This window comes from Dipodomys merriami, unplaced genomic scaffold, assembly GCF_024711535.1.
Source record: "Dipodomys merriami isolate MVZ:Mamm:240054 unplaced genomic scaffold, mDipMer1.0.p SCAF_9, whole genome shotgun sequence".
NCBI lineage: Eukaryota > Metazoa > Chordata > Mammalia > Rodentia > Heteromyidae > Dipodomys > Dipodomys merriami.
In genome coordinates this window covers 10976214-10998814 of record NW_027206512.1, presented here as the reverse complement: position 1 = coordinate 10998814, position 22601 = coordinate 10976214, and the positions used below count along the sequence as shown (strand labels likewise).

The 22601-nt window shown below is 37.8% G+C and overlaps 1 protein-coding gene across 6 annotated transcripts in view; it reads right to left on the bottom strand.

Moving 5' to 3' along the window:
* Klhl8 (kelch like family member 8) overlaps window positions 1-22601 on the bottom strand; it is a 67253-nt gene that overhangs the window by 4851 nt on the left and 39801 nt on the right. The window contains exons 8-14 of one of the 6 annotated variants that reach the window (XR_011370045.1): window positions 18780-18948; window positions 18409-18568; window positions 16237-16438; window positions 15340-15455; window positions 11665-11797; window positions 10061-10352; window positions 2546-3721 (exon numbers count right to left, since the gene is read on the bottom strand). Coding sequence is in view for 2 of the 6 variants with exons in the window: in XM_070013211.1 (XP_069869312.1) it covers window positions 10336-10352; window positions 15340-15455; window positions 16237-16438; window positions 18409-18568; window positions 18780-18948 (664 nt within the window). In the remaining 4 variants the exon portion in view is untranslated. Of the gene's footprint in view, window positions 1-2545; window positions 3722-10060; window positions 10353-11664; window positions 11798-12046; window positions 15456-16236; window positions 16439-18408; window positions 18569-18779; window positions 18949-22601 lie in introns of those variants that run through there. The other 5 variants (XR_011370046.1, XM_070013211.1, XR_011370047.1 and 2 more) reach the window with 5 other exon arrangements.

Below are 22601 nucleotides of genomic sequence, written 5' to 3'. Positions count from 1 at the left end.
GCCTAGGCAGTAAAGTCTGTAAAACGTGGATCTGCAATTAACTACTAAAAAGCCTAAGCGGAGCTGTAGCTCAAATGGTATAAACGAAAAAGCTGAGGGACAACACACAGGCCCTGAGTTCAAGCCCTCGCACCAGCACACGCAAATATAACCGTAAGATAAAATATGCCCATATTGAGATACAGATCTGGGCGACTTCAAGTTATGAAGTGGTTTTGTTTGTGAGAGCTAAAGGAAATGGGGGTTTTATCAACTTTACTGTCAGTGTTGACATTTTACTAGTTTTAGATAATTATGTTAGTAAAATTGGATTGAGTTGACATTAGATTTTGTAAACTGGAGATGGAAGAGAACTGAGAATCTGCAGTCACTGGAAAATTCTAACACATTGTCCTATATGCTTTACATGTCACCTGTGATTTCCTCAACTTCCCCACTATAGTGATGACAGCAGTACACTTGACTCAAGCTTAACAGAAAGGTAAATTTTGGTGAAATAAACCTTAATAAAAATGAGCCTAGGGCTGGGAAGGTGGCTCAGTGGTAGAGTGCCTGCCTTGCATGCATAAGGCTCTGGGTTCAATTCCTTAGTGCCACATAATCAGAAAAGCTGGAAGTGGCACTCTGGCTCAAGTGGTAGAGCGCTAGCTTTGAGATGAAGAGCTTAGGGACAGCACCCAGGCCCAGAGTTCAGGCCCCACGACCGAAAAAATAAAAAAAATAAAATGAACATAACAAGTGATAAGTGCTTGCTAGGCAAACATAAACACCAGTACCAGTAAAAGAAAAAAAAAGATTTGAAAATCATGGAGCAGCTGGGTGCCAGTGGTTCATGCCTGTAATCCTACCTACTTAGGAGGCTGAGATCTGAGGATCCACAAAGCCAGCACAGGCAAGAAAGTCTGTTAGACTTTTTCCATTAAGCTACAAAAAACAAAAAAAAACAAAAAAAAAAAAACTGGAAGTGGCACTGTGACTCAAGTGGAAGAGCACTAGCCTTGAGCAAAATCCCCAGGACAGGCGCGCGCACACACAAAAGTAAAAAGGTAGGCACCAGTGGTTCATGCCTGTAATCTTAGCTACCCAGGAGGCTGAGATCTGAGGATCGTGGAATGGGCATGAAAGTCTGTGAGACTCTTATCTTCAATTAATCACAACACAAGCCAGAAGTGTGCTGTGGCTCAAGTGGTAGAGCACTAGCCTTGGGGAAAAGGAGCTCAGGGATAGCACCCATGCCCAGCACACGCACACGCATGCATGTGGCGCACGTGCACGCGCGCACACACACACACACACACACACAGGAAAAAGTCTCAAAGGATAAACGGGAAATGGTCACTAAACAGACAACACTGAAAATCCCCCCAGCTTTTTCCAAATTTGAGAGGTTTCAAGATGGACAGACGAAAACCTCAGTTCAGAAGTTGATTATCCTGAAGATGGACTTCTTGGCCCTCACACCATACAAAAAAACATAAATCGGAAACCAAAATAAAAAGGACTGAATATCCATCTTCTACCTTCTGTATGTTACCTGGATGCTTGTAGTAAAGGAGCTGAAGCATGATATCCTAAGACCTATGAAGTGAAAATAGTAATAAAATATTTCCTGGTTAAAGTCCAAAGAGCAAGCTAGGCACTGATGGCTTATACCCATATTCGTAGCTGCTCAAGAAGCTGACCCTAGAGGACTGCAGTTCAAAGTCAGCCTTGGCAGAATTTTGGAGATTCCATCTTCAAAATAACAAAATGATAGGGCTGGGAAGGTGGCTCAGTGGTAGAGTGCTTTCCTTGCATGCATATGGCCCTGGGTTCCTTAGCAATACATAAGCAGAAAAAGCCGGAAGTGGCACTGTGGCTTAAATGGTAGCACTCAGGCCCAGAGTTCAGGCCCCAGAATCGACAAAAAGAAAAAAACAAAATGATGGGCTAAGAGGCATGGCTCAAGTGGTAGAGTGTCAGCAGTGACCAAGAAAGCCATACACAAGTGAGAGTCTGAGTTCAAACTTTAGTATTGTCATAAACTTTATTTTTTTACTTTATTTTTGTATTTTTTGGGGGGTCTGGTCGTGGGGCCTGAACTCTAGGCCTGGGCACTGTCTCTCAGCTCTTCAGCTCAAGGCTAGCGCTCTACCACTTGAGCCACAGTGCCACTTCTGGCTTTTTTCTTTTTGCTTATGTGGTGCTGAGGAATCGAACCAGGGCCTCATGCATGCATGCAAGGCAAGCACTCTACCACTGAGCCACCTTCCCAGCCCCATAAACTTTTTTTAATCCACAGAAATATAGAAAAAAATAGAGAACTTAGGTTAAACATACTGCCCCTCAAAATATTCGCTACCACATGAGACAAATTAAAAAAATTTTTTTAAATCACCTTTAGAACTAGATGGGAAAGCATACATCTTTTTTTTTTTTTTTTTTTTTTTTTTTTGTCTTTCATGGGGCTTGAACTCTGGGCCTGGATGCTATCCCTGCGCTCTTCAACTCAAGGCAGAGCGCTCTACCGCTTGAGCTACAGCACCATTTCTGGTTTTCTAGAGGTATATCGGAGATAAGAATCTCATGGAGTTTCCTACTTGGGCTGGCTTTGAACCGTGGTCCTGAGATCTCAGCCTCCTGAGTAGCTAGGATTACAGGTTTGAGCCACTGGCACTGGGCTCCATACACCTTTTATTTTAAGGTAGTTTCTCTAGGAAGAGTTAAATGTTATTTTCCATATAAGTAATAGTATGCTCTGAAACATTTCCAAATGTCCCTATTAAACCATATGTGGTAATGCACACCTGTATTCCAAGCTACTCAGGTTGAACCCAGGAGTTCAAGGCCAATCCAGACACCATAGCAACCCACCTCTCAGGTACCTATATTAAATCTCACTATTTATTTTGGCCTCATGACAGCTTTTAAAGACTCTGAATGTTTTAAAATCATTATTTTAATCCCAGAGTATTTGTTTCCTTCTTCATTCCAGTGATTACTCTGAAATTGTGTAAGCTTCCTTCCTTCTATTCTATCTGTCTGCACCAGAGATAAAATAATTATGTTGGACCATATTCACTGTGGAGTGAAGCACCAGAGTACCAGCATGGTCTCACACCAATGGAGGATGTGGCTGCACGCCCGCCTCACTGACTGAAGCAGTAAATCAGCAATGGGTATGTAAGTGACAGTGTAATAAGCACCTGTACAGACATATGTCCAGACAGTAAAATGTAGTTAAGTATTTGCAAGTCTATGGCCTAAGACTTAAGAGGAAATTTTGCTCCTATTTCTAAATATGTAGCATCACTTCTGTGGTCTTTTAATGAAAATGTTTGTGGGTCTTTAATTAAGTCACTATTTAGTCACACTAGCCTAATATCCTAAAGCCACATCTTTCCTTACCAATGTGCATTTTTTAGCCCAACCACCTCACTGCTTTTTTAATATGTGCAGTGTATTCTATTCAATAGAGCCCTGAAGTCTGGGCAGCTAAGACCCAGTCTCCTAAAATTTAACAACCCTCTACAGACATATTTACAAAGTGTTACCTGAAAATACCAAGGAGCCACCAGCCTCTCTCTCCATTTGTGTGCAATTCATTATATCCACTCTATCAGTAAAAAATTACTCCTCTGGCTCTAGTTTGAAAGGAGGTAGTAGATTTCAGTCAACAGAGCCAGCTTCACCCTTTTCTCCCCATCTTCACAGGCCATGGCCATTTTACAGGTCCAAAGACCTTGGATGAAATCAGATAAAATAAACTTAGTTTCATTTTAAAGGGACACCAAACATGCCATGCCAAGATCCTGAATACTAGTACTACTAAGGAGGAAAGCACTTTAAAACTGGGCTCACATTGCACTTAAAAGAGTGCAAGCACCTCATCAATATATGTATGTATGTGTATGTGTGTGTGTGTGTGTGCATTTTAACAAGCTCATTTTGAGCTTGTTATTAGTGTCATTAGTGCCACTTGCCCAAGGGAAGCGTAATGTGTAGAATTAGACACTAGGGGGCAGCCATTTCCTTTAGCAAAAAAGATGCTATTTTAAAGTAGTTTTTAACCACTGACATTTCAAACCCAGTAGAATGGATATAATCTAAAAAGTAAAGGGAATGAATAGAATCTGGTAAATTTTATTTTTATGTTGGGATGAGAATATGATAGTCACTTTGGATAGTAGTTTAGGAGTTTCTAAAAAGTTAAAATCAAGTTGTCATCAACACTAGCAATTCCACATATATGAACCTACCCATGATAAGTGGAAACATGTGCCCACTAAGATATGCTTATGAACATTCACAGCACCGCACACAATTCCCACACATAGAACAATCCAAATAGCCATCACTGGGGAATGATGAAGTTGTGGTGTAGACACATGACAACACCTCTCAGTGCCAGCATAGGTGAGGTCAACCTCAAATATCACACCAAATGAAAGAAGCAAGGTGCAAAGGAACACCAGTATGATTCAATTTATATGAAATAACCACAAAGAACAAACATAGGAAGAACAACTCAGTGGTTACCCTGGATAATTTAATGAGAAGGGGAGCCGACTGTGAAAAAGGCTTGGGAATTTTGAAGAGGCTATAAATGCAGTAAATCTGGATTAAAGAGTGATGGGCACAATTCTATAAATATACTGAATCACTGCACTGATAAGGAATGGATTTTATGTAAATAATTCCACCTCATAGCTGACCCCAAACCACACTGATTTAGCACTGCATAGACTGAGTGCTGAAACATGAAGGAACATGGAAAGGAAAACAGCAGTGCCCAGTACAAACAGCCACTGTGTCTTAGTCTAAGCTCTTGTTTCCAGACGGGGAAAAAATCAGTTTGCAAATCAACAGGGGCAGGGAAATCAAAGAATTTATGGTCAGGTAAGAATTTTATAACTTTTGGTAAAAGGTCATTACATTTGTTACATTAAGTAGAAACATCTGCTCTAAAAAGAAAATTATAGTTTCTGGTATAATGTCTTTATTTTCTGAATCTATATAAGTACTTTGGAGTCCTATTTTTGAAGGGGTAACACATCAATGTGCTAAGTGGCTAGTTTCAAATTTTTTTAATTTTTAGATGCTTCAAACAATCAGGGAAAAAGAGACTGCAGTGATGGGCATGTCTATACCAAGTAACCATTTCTTCAATCTTTTATAAACACTGTTTTTAGTTCAAGACACTTCATGCAGCATAAATCTATGACCAAAAACTTATTCTTAGTCAACAGATAATTTTCAGAAAGGAATTGAGTGGTGCACAATGTAAGTGAATCATCAACATAGCCTTTTCTCTGGCCTCCTGTATAGGGTGATGTTCTGCTTGTGGGATGTTGGAAGACAAGATGGTCTTAAGAGACCTCCCATTACTTTTAGTTTCAAAATTAGAAACAGTATCCTATTAAATGCTTTACTGGGCAATCAGGAAAGCAAAGAAAACCCCAAGGGACAATATGTGAGCCAGACCTGAGCGGGAATGGTAATAAGCCAACAGGAAAGCAAAGTTGCCCTCAAGACAAATCTCATTATAGTCTATCTAGGACTGGGAGACTGAACACTGGGCCCACACAGCAAAGGGAGGAGCTAAGAGGACAGAATGTCTAAGGTCAGTTGTGTTCTCTGGCCCAGAGAAGGAAATATAAAATGTGTCTGAAGTACAGAACATTCCCAATTATAACCTCTACATTACCACAGATTCAATTAAATATAGTTCACAAAGTAAAAATCACCTGATACCCAGCATGAATGGCTCTCATTGAGAAAAAAATTTAGCAGATAGATTTAGGTTTTCAGCAATGTAAGATATCAGAATCACTATTTAAGGATTAAACAAAAACCCCAAAACTATGTATAAAATGTGTATGTGTATAGATGCATAAAAAAACCCCACCACAAAACAGAATTAAGCAATGACAATCAAAAATGGCAAGCACAGGCCAGGAGCTGGAGGTTCATGCCTATAATCCTAGGTAGTCAGGAGGCTGAGAACTGTAGTTCAAAGCAAGCATGGGCAGGAAAATCTGTCACTCTAACTTTCAATTAGTAAACAAAGAAGCCAGCAGTAGAGCTGTGGTTCAAATGGTAGAGTGCTAGCACTGAAAATAAACACTCTGGGACAGCATGCCAGACCCTGAGTTCAAGCTCCTGGCAGTTCAAGTACTGGTATGCATGCACACACACAATACATACACACAAAGTAACCACAGCTGGGTGCTAGGCGCTCATGTCTGTAATCCTAGATAATTAAGAGGCTGAGATCTGGGAATCACAGTTCACAACCAGCCTGGGCAATAAAGTCTGTGAGACTTAACTCCAATTAACCACAGGAAAAAATTAGAAGTAGAGATGTGGCTCAAAGTGGTAAAGCCACTAACCTTGAGCAAAAAAAAAGCTCAGGGACAGCACCCAGGTCCTGAGTTCAAGCCCAATGGTGGCAAAAAAAAAAAAAAGTAACCACAACCAAGAATAAAATTTGGAAATAATAAATACGGTCACTGAGATTTTTAAAAAATTCAGTGATATAACATGAATAACAAACAGACTTAAAAAGTGACCATATGTTCAAGAGGAAGTGTACTCATTACCTCACTCATGTAACTGTAACCCTCTGTATAGTATCTTTACAATAAAAAATAAATAAATGAAAATAAAAATAAAAAATAAAAAAAGTGACCGTAAATAAAGAATTTGAAGTCTCCAGGAAAAGGAGACAGAAGATCCAGAGTTCACAGCTGAAATACTTAGAGGAGAAAGACATCCTACAAATATATGAATCACAATATATACTAACCAGCAGGACTCCCTACTGAGAGATGCAATAGTGAAGTTGCAACAGCTTTTTAAAATAACTTAGAAGCAGCAAAGATGGAAAAAAAGGAGATTCCATGGGAAGGAAACAGACACCAGATGACAGCGGAAGAAAAATGTCTAAATACTGAAAGAACTATTAACTAGAACTGTACCTAGCAAGGCCATTAAGAAGGCCAGTAAAGTTAGGACATTAATGACAATAGAAACAATTGAAGATAAATATAACCTTGGAAATACATCCTTAGAAGGAAATGAGCTCATAAGGAAACCCCAAACAATTTAAATGTGGATTGAAACAACTACCATACTGAAGAAAGGTGAATGGAGTGTTCACAGGTCTTCTGAGGTTTAGGAAGGTTCTATCTTTAGATTGCTGAATTAAATATGTGCTGAAGTGTTCAAGGTTATCCTGTGCAAGGGCAAAAAAGGGAAAAGAGGAATCAAGCCTTCCTTAAGGCTCTGAAACAATAGTAATGGTACCAGCAAAACTCAGAATGCCCTTAGCTCCCCCAAACGCAGCTGGTGCAAAGAAGACACAAAACTCTGAATGTACAAAATATGAACCTAACTAGGTTTGAGATATCCCAGGAGCCCCCAAATTGAGCAAGTATAAAACCTGCGCAGTTACGAACTCCAACAGTCAGGTAAGTGAACCACTGAGTGAAAGGAGTCACTGAGAAGCTCACAAAACCAATGGGAGAGCAGCAGGTGAATGGGGAGGTGAATCTTCAGCAGCAGGTGAGAACAGCAGGCCTGAGGCAAGGTCTTTTCAGACTACAAGTTCCTGGGTCCAGTCAACACTCTGCTGCTAGGACAAAACTCTCTTAGTAACAGAATTGAAAAAGTACACAAATGTGAAAATAATACAAAATAATTACACATATAATTCTAGCTATTTTTGGAGGCAGAGATTGTTAAGATTGTGGTTTGAGGCTAGCCTAGACAGAAAGTTGGTGAGACCCCCATCTCAACCAATGGTTGAATATGATGGTGCATACCTGTCATCCTAGCTACTTGTCAAGTCTAAAGCAGGAGAATCAAGGTTCAGACAGGGCCTGGAATAAACATCAGACCCTATTCAAAAATATCTAAATCAAAAAGTGCTATGGTGTGCCTTAAGGGGTAGGTAGAGTACCTGCCTAGCAAGCACTGAAGCAGAGCTCAAATGCCAGTACCGGCCCCCTCTCCCCAAATTACGATAACGCAGGACCAAGAACTTCTCCACTTCAACTGACATGAATAACGTGCATGTGGGAATTTAAATATTTTTGGAAATTTCTTCTATTTTGAGCATGCTTTGTCAAAAGCATGTGTAATAAATCTTCAAGACAGGTGGGCTGTACTTATTGATCCAAGTTTGGTCTACTCCACCAATGTAGATAACTCAATAGTTAAATATGATAGTTAAACATAATTTAACACATCACCAGACTAAAGTAGAAAAACATATGAAAAAAGTGTTTCTTAAAGTTCAACACATAGGGGTGAGAATGTTCAAGGGATGACACCGACCAAGATGCTTTGTAGATTGCTTTGTTGAATGGCAACTCCTTTGTATAACTAAATATTATATATATATATATATATATATAAATTTTATATATATATATATATAAATTTTAACACATGTAATAGCAAAACCAAGATTCAACTGCAGAACTGTTGGTATGCCCTAATTAATCTACAATTAATGTAATTGATTCTAAAAGAGGAAGAAAAAAAGACTAAAAAAAGGGAAAGAACATAAATCAATCTTTTTGAGTTGTTTGCCTACTATCCCTAAGAAAACTGATTTGTAATTTAATAAAAAAGCAAAAGGCCAAGAATACCTTGTAAGAAAAATAAAGAGACCAGTCCTACCAAGTAACAAGACACATAGTCCAATTACAGCAATTAAAATAATGTGCTATGTAGCTTTTGCTTAGGCAAAATGGCCAATGAAATAGAACAGAAACCTGGAAATTTGCTATGTGGCTTAAGTCTCTAGGGAAGAATGAGTTGATCAATACATGATGCAGAGATTATAATGAAATGTTTTATATGATGCACAAATCAGCTCTAGGTGTAATAGATTTAATTATGAACACTTTTTTGGGGGACTGCTAAGGATCAAGCAACTTTGAGCCTTATGCAAACATACAAACATACTGAATTACATCCCAGGTCCCAAACTGTCTCTTGAAACATTTTGTGTCTATGTGCCCATCCTGGGGCTTGAGCTCAAAGCCTCAGCACTGTCCCTGAGCTTCTTTTCCACAAGGATAGTACTCTACCATTTGAGCCACAGCTCCACTTCATTTTATTGGTAGTTTGTTTCTTTGCCCAGGCTGGCTTCAAAAGGCAATTCTGAGATCTCAGCATTGGCTTCGAACTACAATTCTGGGATCTCAGCATCTACTGTAACTAAGATTACAGGTATGAGCCATTGGTTTCTAGCTAGACTTCTTTTTTTTTGCTGGTCCTGAGGCTTGGGTGCGGTCCCTAAGCTTTTGTCCCCATGGCTAGGATTACAAGTATGAGCCACCTGTGCCTGGCTATGGCAAGACTTATTTTTGTAAGAAACTATAAGCAACTATGACTTTGGGACAGTAAAGTATTTACTATTTAAAAAGGGTTCACATTTAGAAATCTCCCAAATAAAAAGTTTTGCTTACAAGCCAGGCGCCGGTGGCTAACATCTGTAATCCTAGCTACTCAGGAGGCTGAGATCTGAGGATCCCGGTTCAAAGCCAGCCCGGGCAGGAAAGTCTGTGAGACTCTTATCTCCAATAAACCACTAGAAAACCGGAAGTGGCATTGTGTGGCTAGAGTGGTAGAGTGCTCACCTTGAGCTGAAGAGCTCAGGGACAGCACCCAAGCCCAGAGACCAAGCCCCATACCGACAAAAAAAAAAGTTTTTCTTACAAAAATCCAAAGTGAAAATATAAACTACAAACCAGATAAAAACAACTCAGTAACTACAACTGACAACAACAACAACACTCTCAGTAGTATGGAGAGGAGTTAAGAAAGGAAGATGAAAAACTGAGTATTTTGCAGAACAGAAATGATGCAACATGAAAAATATTCAATTTGTTAGTAGTAAGGAAAATGCACAGTCAAGTCACATAATATCATCTTACACCTATACCATACAGGCAATATTTAGGTCTTAGTAGCAAGTGAATGAGAAACCATATTATATAAATTCGCATAACCATTTCGGAAATAACTTGGTATATCTTATAATGTATTAACCTGATCAGCCACATACCTGACAAAAATCCCACTTTGCTCTAGGCAGGTATTCTGAAGAAACTCTTGGACAAGCACATCAAGAAATTGTAGTAGTGTTTGTAAGGTGAAAGAACGGGGAAAATGAGCCAGTGACGAACTTGTTCAATGAAAAGATTAGACTCAGTAAGACTACATCACAGCATGATACCATTCTTTATAAGGCTTACAAAGTAATGCCTCTGTCTGGACAGTTGACATGTTTTACTGGAAATTTGGTTTTTCTGTTTCTATGTTCTGCAGTAGTAGGTTGGTTCAGTAATATGTGAAACCTTAAAAAAGAAAAAAAACAAAATTTTTGCATTATTCAAATAAGGTGGCTTCCCAAAGAGTATCTGTACATTCATTCACAGTAGTATGCTGAGGAAGACTGTTTAAATCTTTCATTCGAACTGTTTACTTTAGAAAATATGTTGCCAGTGGGAAAAAAACCTTAATTCTCTGACAGATTTCACCCATGGAAATAGCTATAAATATGACTTTGACTCTCATCTGATGAAGGCCCATAATCAAGTAGAGATTTTAATCCTACAAGATCTTAACCAGTTCAAAGCCAGGCCAGCTAAGACTAAGATAGAGCCACTGGTACTCAGCTATAAATGGCTTTCAAAGATGAGTTTCAAGATGTTTTTAGCAAAAGGCAACATTGCTTAAAAAAAGCAGCTCAACTTTGCAAGGTTACTATTTGGAAGGACCACATTCACCCTAGTACAAATATATTATCATTTTCACATAGAACCTGTCAGAAATAACTGAGGAAACTTGCTTATGGTTATTGAAACAGCTGTCATCAGTTGTCTTTGCTGATTTTTATAGGTAATAAAAATTTATTTTCTGTTAAATGGAAAGATCCTTTATATAAGGAGAAAAATATTACAATCTTAATGAGAGATAGAAAATAATTATGTAATATTTATAGGATTCTGTAACAATGATCAAATCATAAGCTAGAATTTCCTGCTAATAATGGATATACACATATTTCTCAGAAATAGCACTGATGTATCCTCAACTCCAAAATTAGTATGACTATGTTTTGGTGTGCTAGAGTATTATAACACTAATTTATTAATGGCCTTAAGAAAATATTAGAGAAGTTTTGTCACCATTTCTAATTTTACATGAAAAAGAGTCAGTTAATGATATCTTAATAAAGAATTAGTTTAAGTCAAAGGAAAAAAAATTGGCAGTAGTGAGGTTTGAACTCAGAGCCTATGCATGCTTGCTAGGCAAGTACTCTACCATTAAAGCCATGTTTCCAGCCTTTTTTTTTTTTTTTCCGCTTTATTAGTAGGCTCTCCCACTTCTGCCCCAAATCAGCCTATAGCATGTCTACTCCTACCTGGCAGCTGGGATTACAGGCATACACCACCACACTCAGTTTGTTCTCTGAAAAAGGGTCTTGCTAACTTTCTGCCTGAGCTGCTCAAATCCTATTATTTCCATCTCCAAAGGAGCTGGAATTATAGGCATGAGCATAACTGGGCACCAGTGCCGCCTGCCTGTAATCCTAATTACTCAGGAGGGTGATTTGAGGATCTCAGTTCAAAGCCAGGCCAGATAGACAAATCTGAAGACTCTTACCTCCAATTAGCTAACAAAAAGCTAGAAGGGAAGGTATGGCTCAAGTGGTAAAATCCAACGGTAAAATCCAACATTTGACTGGAAAAAGCTAAGCAAGAAGAAAAGGTTCTGAGTTCAAGACTCAGTACAAGCACTAAAACATAAATAAAAAACAAACAACAACAATAAAAACCCCATGTACAGCCTGGAAATACTCTTGAACTGATAAAATATAAAATTAGATTCTATATGTATTTTTACTTTATCATGCAAGTAAAAAAGAAAAAGCAAAGAAAATTCTTGATTTTATCACTTATAAAAAAGTTGTTCATGCTTTTGAATAATCTCTTATCTAGGTATTTAACAATATTAAAAATTCAAAATTCACTTGGAAATTAAGAGAATGAGTAAAACTCAGAGGGAATACAAAGTTTATTCAAATGTTAAGATTAGTTACATAATACAATAAAATTAGTAAAAAAAAATTCAATGTATTTAAAGTGACAGTGCAATACAGAAAAGCAGTGGTTTTAATAACTAAGTGGAGAATCACATACAAGAAGCTAGAAGGATTTCTGTTAAGAGTAATACAGAAGGCTAGGCACCCTGTTTCTTCCAGCTTCACATGATGCTGAGGCAGCTTAGAAGCCCAGATGTATCAGGCTAGCCTGGACATCATAGTGAGACCCCCCCCATCTTAAGGGAAGAAAAAATAAGTAAATTTTTACTCTACCCCTTTTCCAGATATAATTTCAGTATTTTAGCTCTATATTACACCACTTTTTGGTAGGACCTGTTACCACTTGAGGTTTTACTGATTGGCCTCACAAAAAGCAGTCACCCTTGACTATCTCATCTCCTCATCCTATGAACACAGGCAGCTACCCATTGAATCATCCTTTATCCTGATCCTCATTTCACATCTTAAAGAACATGTTTTAACCCCATAAAGAGACCGTATTTTATTCTATTTATTTTTTTCCAGGCTGTCAGTTTCTTTGAGATTATGATCTGATATGTAACTTAGCAGACCACTGCATGTTCCCTCAATTCTACTTCTCTTCTGAGTACTTCATATTAGCAGGTAGCTAGGGTACCTACTAATTATGTGAGATGACCACTGTATAAGAAAAACCAGAAATTGAATACAACAAACTATACACTTAACAAAAGCAGAAATATGCTAAGAGGAAAAAAACACATCATAGTAAAAAACAAGATCCTTACCTCTGAAAATTAACATAACCTCTAAAATTAATATAACATGCACAACAGTATCAAGCATCATAATACAAGAGTTCCAACAGAGCTGAGAAATAGACAGCTGAAGCCAGGTTTTTATTTTATTTTGTGCCAGTCCTAGGACTTAAACTCAGGATCTGGGCACTGTCCCTGAACTTTTTCGCTCATGGTTAGTGCTCTACCACTTGAGTCACAGCTCTACTGCTGGTGTTTAACTGGAGGTAAGAGTCTCATGGGCTTTCCTGGCAGGATTGGCTTCAAACTGTGATCCTCAGATCTAAGCCTCCTGAATAGATAGGATTATATGCATGAGCCACCAGAACCTGGCCAAAGCCAGTTTTTAAGACTTAATCTCTGTATCTAGTATAGTAAGTGCTGTAGAGTTCAGAGAAATATAATTACTTGTACTACAGAACATTGGTTCAAAGCTAGCAATGGCTTATAAACTGGTCCACTGGCTAACAGAAGAAACTTAAATTTGCTTTATGAAAGATTTATCTGCTAACACGAACCCTCTTATTTATTTAAATTAAATTTATTTTTAGATTTGATATGCCCAATAGGAATGATTTTTGGAACATGGCATTCTTCTCTATTCTTACAAGTACAGGTTCTCATCTAATGAGTCAATGAACTTCAGATCTAGATGGAGAGAGAAGTGTCTTTCACTGACTTATCTTCCCTGTGAATGCAAAAACTTGACAGACGTGAACTACAATACATTCTAAGGCCTAACTAAAGGAAAATTTAGGAAGGCCTATAGGTCTAAATATAAAATTGAATGTCTTAATAGTCTTAATATTCATAAAAATATACATATGAGTAGGCAATGTATAATGTTAGTTAAAACAATGAAGAGCTATTATGTCAGAAGGCTTACTGATATCCTAGCTTCAAACTAATTTACAGGAACAATTAAATTTCAATGAACATACTGGAGGGTATTAAACAATGAGAAAAAAACGTTAATTTCATCTTTCTGTTTTTACCAGTCATGTTTTATCACTTAGTGACAGACTTGAACTAGAAGTAATCAGTAAACCACAGCCTAAAAAGGGTTTTTGTAAAAATGTATTCATTTTCTGATTAAGTCCAGATCCATGCAGTTAAGACAAAACAGGATGAAGATAAATTAATGAAAAAGGAAAACACAGATCCTAAATTCAAAATCTAATGATTAAATCAAAAAAGGAAGTTGAAGGTGTTTTCAGAACTCCTTATTTAAGAGACATATAATCTGAACTAGTCCTTTTCACAGTATCTTGACTAAACATTAAAATTACTAGAACTTGGGGTAGGGAAGGTGGCTCAGTGGTAGAGCGCTTGCCTTGCATGCCTGAGGCCCTGGGTTTGATTCCTCAGCATCACATAAGCAAAAAAGAAAAAAGCTGGAAGTGGCTCTGTGGCTCAAGTAGTAGAATGCTAGCCTTGAGCTGAAGAGCTGAGGGACAGTGCCCAGGCCCAGAGTTCAGGCCCCATGACTGGACCCCCCCCCAAAAAAAAAAATTACTAGAACTAAAGCCTTCACTCAGATTGTCTCTGCTTTACTTTTTGCATGAGATAGGAAAAAAATAAAACAAAATTGTAGACCTGTCAGGTAGATGGATGGCTAAGTCTTTTGGCATCCTAGCAATGCAAATAGAAATTAAGGGCTTTTCATGACACTCTTCTAAGCACTCAAGAAAGAGGACAAATAGCATTCAGAAAGACCAAGACATTTTACCTATTTCTCAAAATATACAAGAAATTGAGAACTTACCATCTAGAATAAAAAGTAAGACCTAAACTTATAAGCACCAAGTAGAAACAGTCTTCAAAAGGAAGTTTCTTATGTTGAAAAAACAGATTTAATCTCCCTACTCAAGAAAAAAGCTAATACTGTAGCCAAAAGAATATGTATAACTCCAAGCCCGGCACCAGTGGCTCACGTCTATAATCCCACCTACTCAGGAGGCTGAGATCTGAGGATTGTGGTTCAAAGCCATCCCGGGGAGGAAAATCTGTGAGACTCTTATCTCCAATTAACCACCAGAAAACAGGAAGTGGCACTGTGGCTCAGTGGTAGAGGGCTCACTTTGAGCTAAAGAGCTCAGGGACAGAGTTCAAACCCCACAACCGACCCCCCCTCCCAAAATATGTAAAACTCCACAAGTGATATTTTAATCACCCAAACAGACAAAGGTTTTTGGCACTACTTGAAGCATTTTTCAAAGTAGGCATGGTTTCAGGTTGGACTGTCATATTTCTCTACTCAATTATTTTTTAAAGCAGGAAGTACCATATTTAACTTTATGACTAAAATTCTTCAGCTATTACTCCAAAGTTGTGTTTAGTCACATACAACAAAGGGATTCTAGTTGTAGTTGCAACCCACAAAGGTTCATAACAAAATGTTGTCTCTCTTGGCTATCAGATATGACTGAATTGTTGGTGGCTGGAGTTGAAATCACATACAGTCAACTACATTATTGGATCCATGACCAACATCTCGAATTTGGTTAGTTAAACAGGCACACACAGCTACACCTGCTCCAGCTCTGCAGTGAGACACAGATCCAACAAGTTCCCATCTGAAAAATCAGAACAGAAAGAATGTTATCTTAAAACAAAGTATAATTTAGTCAAAATACCAGTCAATGACAAAAATTCCTCCTTATGAAACTGGTTTTAAAAGACAGAAAGCATCCAAAGGAAAGAAAAGTATTCCAGCTTTATATTAACAACTATGATGATCAGTATATGAGTCCCCCAGGTATCTAAGCTTTTACTTTCTATGGTTTCAATTTCTAGTAGTAAACTACAGTAATGAAAAATATTAAGTAGAAAATCACAGAAACAGACAACAAATAAGCTTCAAATTGCACATTGTTCTAAGCAGTGATGAAACCTCATATGGTCCCATTCTTCCTTGTCTGGACATCAATTAGTCCTCCATCCAGTGTATCTATTCTGTAGATGCTACCTATTTATAAGGCATTTGATATAACACCTATGAACTCTGGTGGTCTCACAGTGCTTTTGTTCACATCTTTATTTTACTTAATAATAATAATTCAAAGCAGAAGACCAGTGACACTGACAATTTTATTACTGTATGCTGATATTGTTGTTTTACTTTATTTAGTTTCCATTGTTACTGTGGCTAATATACAAATCAAACTAAAGCACAGTATGGATGTATAGAAAAAACATAGCATATATAGTATACATAAAGTTTGATAATATTATCTGTGATTTAGGCATTGCAGGGGACTAGTGTCTTTGAAGATATATCCACAGAGAGTAGAGGATTGCTCTATTTTTAACACTCTATTCTTGTAATCAACTATTAAAACAAGGAACATTACTTACTTATTCAGCACTGGATCAAATGCTTCCACTGTATTTAAGTATGCATTACCATTATGGCCACCAACAGCAAAAATCTTGCCCATTACTGTTGCAATTCCTACTCCTCCCCTGGGAGTGGTAAGTGCTGCCACATAATCCCACTTGTTGTTTCGGGGGTCATACCGCTCAACTGAATTTAGAGGAGAATTATCATCAAAACCACCTATATAAAGAAATATTTTAAAAATAGCATTATACTTTAGAGAAAGTGACCTCTAAATCTCAATTCAATAGCTTCTAAAATCTATTTTAGAAAAGTTTAGAAAAAAACCCCAACACCTATCTACTACCAAAAGTACTATTCAACTTTATTGACTTAAATTTTTTTTTTTTTTTTTTTTTTTTTTGTCGGTCGTGGGGCTTGAACTCTGGGCCTGGGCGCTGTCCCTCAGCTCTTCAGCTCAAAGCGAGCGCTCTACCACTTGAGCTACAGCGCCACTTCCTGACTTAAAAATTTTAAAGTGAAAAACATTGCAGGGGCTATATCTGAGCAATTGTTCATTAATTTTTGCCTTGGTTGACTAGGAGCAAATAAGGCTGAAATTCCTTCTCTGTACATTTTATTTTTTAATAGTACAAAGGCTTAATAAGGAAAGTCTAGCTATCTTTATATAATGACTCATCCAGGTATTAAGAAAACTATTTGCTTCTTTTAATACTTATTGACAGTATGACAGAGATGTTGGTCTAACAGTTTAATATAATCCTAAGGAATATATACAGATTATGACTTTAACAATGCTCTCTTGCACACAACTGGTACTCTACCACTTGAGTCATGCCTCCAGCCCAGCTTTCTGGCTGACAGAAATCACATGGACTTTTCTGCTCTAAATACTTTTGAACCATGATCCCCCCAACTCTCAGCCTACTGAGTGGCTAGGATTAGAGCCACTGACTCCTAGGTAACAATGCTCTCTTCTTAAGACTCCTTATAAGTCTAAATGAATAATAGCTCTCTTTGGTGTGATCCAGCTTATTTTCCTGAGATTGTCATATTATTTGTTTCTTTTTTAAAAAAGCAACAGATCAAATGAAAGTTCTCTAGGATTCAATTTTACTAAATCCATTATGAACTAAACCTAATTTAATGTGAATAATCTCATGAGTTGGTTGTTTTTCTCTTTTTGTGCCAGTCCCGGGGCTTGAACCCAGGAACTGTCATTGAGCATTTTTGCCTAAGGTTAGTGCTCTACCACTTGAGCCACAGCTCCATTTACAGCTTTTTGCTGGTTAATTGGAAATAGAAAGTCTCATGGACTTTCTTGCCTGGGCTGGTTTCAAACCTCAATCCTTATATATTAGCCTCCTGAGTAGCTAAGATTATAGGTGTGAGCCACCAGTGCTTGGCGCCGATGAATTTCGACAAATGTTTATCACAGTATCACCACAACTATAATATTTTTCATCATAAAGAGTGATAACTACTGGGCACCACTGGCTCACACTTGTAATCCTAGCTACTCAAGAGACTGAGATCTGAGGATCTCAGTTTAGGCATGAAAAGTCTAAGCCAGTTTAGGCATGAAAAGTCTATGAGACTCTTATCTCCAATTAACCACCAAAAAGGCAGAAGTGCAGCTGTGGTGCAAGCGGTAGAGCGCTAGCCTTGTGAGAAAAAAAAGAAAGAAAGCTCAAGACTGTACCTAGTCCCTGAGTTCAAGTCCCAGTATCTATAAAAAAAGGTTAAAACTAAATATAAAAAATAAAGTTTTACAAATTGTTAAAACAGGGATACAGGAGGGCCCATTGCAACAATGAGATGTTCAAGTCATTATGTCGAAAAACGAACTTTACAACTTTAGCGGCGGGGGACGGAAGGGAGGAGGATACGAAGGGATGGGAAGGGGAAACAAAACAGGAGGCTACAATGCTTGATAAGAAATGTGCTCATTATCTTACCCATGTAATTGTAACCCCTCTGTACAATATTTTCACAATAAAAATAGATAAAAATAAAGTTTTAAATAAAAAAGCATTAACGCCATAAATGTTGACCTTAAGAATTCAAAACATCTCAGGACTAACTCTACTAAAGGGTAAATGCAGTAGAATCTTTGTTATTGAGTTGCATCATGACATTTTTCATTGTATATCCTGATATATTAAACCAGAGAAATACCATCCACTCACCAACAACATATAAACAGCCATGAAGTTCACTAACTCCATTGCCTGCTCTTCGTTGACCCATTTCTTTAACATCTATCCATTTATCCAGGTGCGGATCATACCTCTCCACACTAGATAAGGAAGCCACGCCATCATTGCCACCCACTGCATAAACATGGTTCTAAATGGAGAAAAATGAGCAAAACATATCACATTAGATTTTGAATGGATTTGTATATAGCTCTAACAATAGAATATGCAAGAAAGTAGAATTTCATGAAATACATGGCAGAATCTGCAGGCTGGTGATAAGAATATGTATCAGACCATTCTTTAATTTATTATAGAAGTGATGAAATGCAATTCAAGTGTTTTGTTGCTGTACAACTTACAACTAGAGCCACAGAGCCCACTCCTCCACGGGGAGTATTCATTGGTGCCACTGTACTCCACTGATCAGATTCTATGTCATATCTCTCCACATCACTGAAGCAGGTATTGTCATCTAACCCTCCAATTGCATAAATTGGGCCTCCTAAGGAGGCTAAGGCAATTCCTCGTCTGCAAAAACAATAAGATACCTTTCAGCATCCAAGTTTCTTTCCAGGAAAAAAGTAGCAAAGAAAAATATAGTAATGTAAGTCATTTATCATAGTAACCTTCAAAGAGTACAGTTTATTTTCATTGTAGACTGATCAAAGCTTTTGAAGAGGTGGCACTATGGTTACCAAAATATCTTACTGTGAGTGAATAGTTCGCTTAAAGTTGTACAGTATACAGCCTACACAAAGTATTGTTTAGATTTTTATCGTTATTATAAAGGTGATATACAGAGGGATTAGTTTTGTAAGTCAGGTTATAAGTATATTTGTTTTTGGACAGTGTCACCCCTTCTCTCTTTTTCCTTCCCTACACAAGCTATTTTAAACTTGCCTTAAGCTTTCTTTGTTGTTGTTAGTTCATTGGTTTTGGTGTTAGTAATTTAACCCAGGCCTTCTGCATGCTCAGCATACACTCTACCAGTGAGTTAAACCCCCACCCTACACTCAGATCAAATAAAGTAAAACCCAAAGAAATAGCACAAAGGAGTCCAGAATATTCCATTTGTAAATATACAGTTGCAACTGCTGTATAGGTCAAAAGCCAGCTTTCATTCTGAATTAAGGTAACTTCACAGCTCATTTTGTTGCAGGGTTTTACTATACTATCATACAAGAGAATAGTCACTTTTTCTCTTATAACCTTTATAAGCACCAGCTGCTAACTACTCTTTTCTTTTGAGACATTATTTTGTTTGTGGAAATTTAGCCCATATAAAAAGCTAACTGATTACTACTGTGATCAGAAGAAAAGTCTGTTTCTTGAAGAATACATTGTAGCAATCAAATATTGAATTCTTTAAAAACTATTATCTGTCACTAATTTGGTTGCCGAATAATGCACTTTATAAATCTCAACTATTTCTTCTTCATTTGAGGCAAAGCCTCAACTTTAACAATGCCTGGCTCGTATCTAATGCTAAGTATTATCACAGGTTGATTATCCATCATCTGAAATAATTTAAACCAAATTCTGGAGTTTGGAATAACTACTTATCTGCTAAGTATCCCTAATCCAAAAAATTGAAACTAAAAAGTGTTTCAAAATATGAATCTTTTTGAAAGCTAACAATAAAAAATTCCCATTATAAAGCAAACTCAATTTCAGACTTTCAGAACAGTAACACTCAAGTCTGTAGCAAAGAATGTGAGTATTCCAGACATCCTAACACTATGTATATCAGTGTCCTAAGGCAGTCTCCTAACCTCTGGTTAGGAACTTCCAAGTCTGTGTAAACATGTGACACCATCTCTATGACGTAATTGTGTGAGGTTAGGAAGAATGTTTAATAGTTCTCTCTCCCTCACAAACCACAGAAAAAGATGACATTATTAGCATTGTAGGGCAAAAAAAGATGTTCTAGCCTAATCTAATCAGAAGTGATTAAAGCAGAGGTTCTTACACATTGGAGTCAGAAACTTAAAAGAACTTGGGTTCAGCATGCTGAGTTTACATGAAAAAAATTATGTCAAAATACATACTAAGGAAGTGGCACTGTGGCTCTAAGTGGTAGAGCGCTCACCTTGAGCGTAAGAGATCAGGGAGAGCACCCAGGCCCAGAGTTCAAATCCCATGACTGACAAAAACAAAACAAAAACAAAAAACAAAACAAAAAAACACATAACAAAAGATTGGATAGCTAATATAAACGCTCCAGATTTTAAAAGAATAACAAAATTCAAAAGTTTCATTCAATTCTTAACTAAAAATGAACTTAAAAGATTATGATAAAGAGACAGGGTAATAAAAATGTTCTTTGGGCTGGGTGTTCAATGGCTCATGACTATAAACCTATTCAGGAGGCTGAGAAGAGTAGAACTGAGTTAATCCAATCCAAGCAGAAGTATGTGAGATTCCATAACTAATTAACCAGTAAAATGCTAGAATAGAAGCATAGCTCCGAGTTTAACCTCTGGTGTACACACACACACACACACACACACACACACACACACACACACACACACACACACACACACACACACACACACACACACACACACACACACACACACACACACACACACACACACACACACACACACACACACACACACACACACACACACGCTCTGAGTTTAACCTCTGGTGTACACACACACACAGGCTCTGAGTTTAACCTCTGGTGTACACACACACACAGGCTCTGAGTTTAACCTCTGGCGCGCGCGCACGCACACACACACACACACACACACACACACACACACACACACACACACATTTGTAGTTACCAAGTAGTATAAAGCAAGCCTTCCTGAAGTATTAAAATGTCATCTACAGGTAATAAGTGGTAATGCATTTTTTAGTACTAATTTTCCCCCTAGTATTTTCTCATAAAAAAGACAACAGTTCTCTGCAGCATAGCTCTCTTCTAATTCCTATTTTTCTGTCTTTCATATTTTAATACATGAAGAAAAGTCTTTGTCAAGTTAACTAAGAATAGAAAAGTATGCCAGGCACCGGTGGCTCACGCCTGTAAAATCCTACTCAGGAGGTTGAAATCTGGGGATAGCGGTTCAAAGCAAGATGGGGTAGGAAAGGCCATGAGACTCTTATCTCCAATAAACTACTCAGAAAACCTGAAGTGGTACAGTGGCTCAAGTGGTACAGTGCTCGCCTTAAGCTGGAGAGCTGAGGGATAGTGTTCAGGTCCAAAGTTCAAGCCCCATGACCAACAGAAAAAAAAAAAAAAGAAGATTGCAACATATCCACATGCCGTTGTGTTCAGTTTAAACAATTTTTTGTGGCACTGAGGGTTGAACCTAAAGCCTCACACATGATAGGCAAGCGCTCTTCCACTAAGCTACAATGTGGTGAAGCGAACTTGTAATTCCCAGTTAGGAATATGAGGATCATGGTTCAAGACCAACAAAGAAAAAAAGCTAGAGACAGTATCTGAAAAACAAACTCAAAGCAAAAAGGGCTGCAGGCTTGGCTCAAGTGGTAGAATGCTTGCAAGGCAAGGGTGAGGTAGAGTTCAACCTCAAGTACTACCAAGAAAAAAATTGTTAAATAGGATAGAAAATGAACTATACAATTTATGAATGGGGATGGGAGGAAAAAACTGGGAGAGCAAGGGAAGAGGTGACATTGTCCAAAAAGAAATGTACTTTTTACCAGACATATGTAATTATAATCCCTCTGTACATCACCTTTATAATAATAAAAACTTAAAAAAAATAAAGCAGGTGCCAGGCACCGGTGGCTCACACCTGTAATCCTAGCTATTCAGGAAGCTGAGATCTGAGGATCACAGTTCAAAGCCAGCCCAGGGAGGTAAGACTGTGAAACTCTTATCTCTAATAAAACACTAGAAAACCGGAAGTGGCGCTGTAGCTCAAGTGGTAGAGTGCTCGCCTTGAGGTGAAGAGCGCAGGGACAGCGCCCAAGCCCAGGGTTCAAGCCCCACGACCGACAAAAAAAAAAAAAAAAAAAAAAAAAAAAAAAAAATGAGTAAAGAAGCTGGGCCTCCTTGAAGGCTCATGCCTTTTCAAGATATGTAGGTGGCTGAGATCTGAGGACCACAGTTTGAAGTCAGCCTTGGTAAGTTTATTAAGACTCTTATCTACAATTAACCATCAAAAAGTCAAAAGTAAAGGTGTGGCTCAATG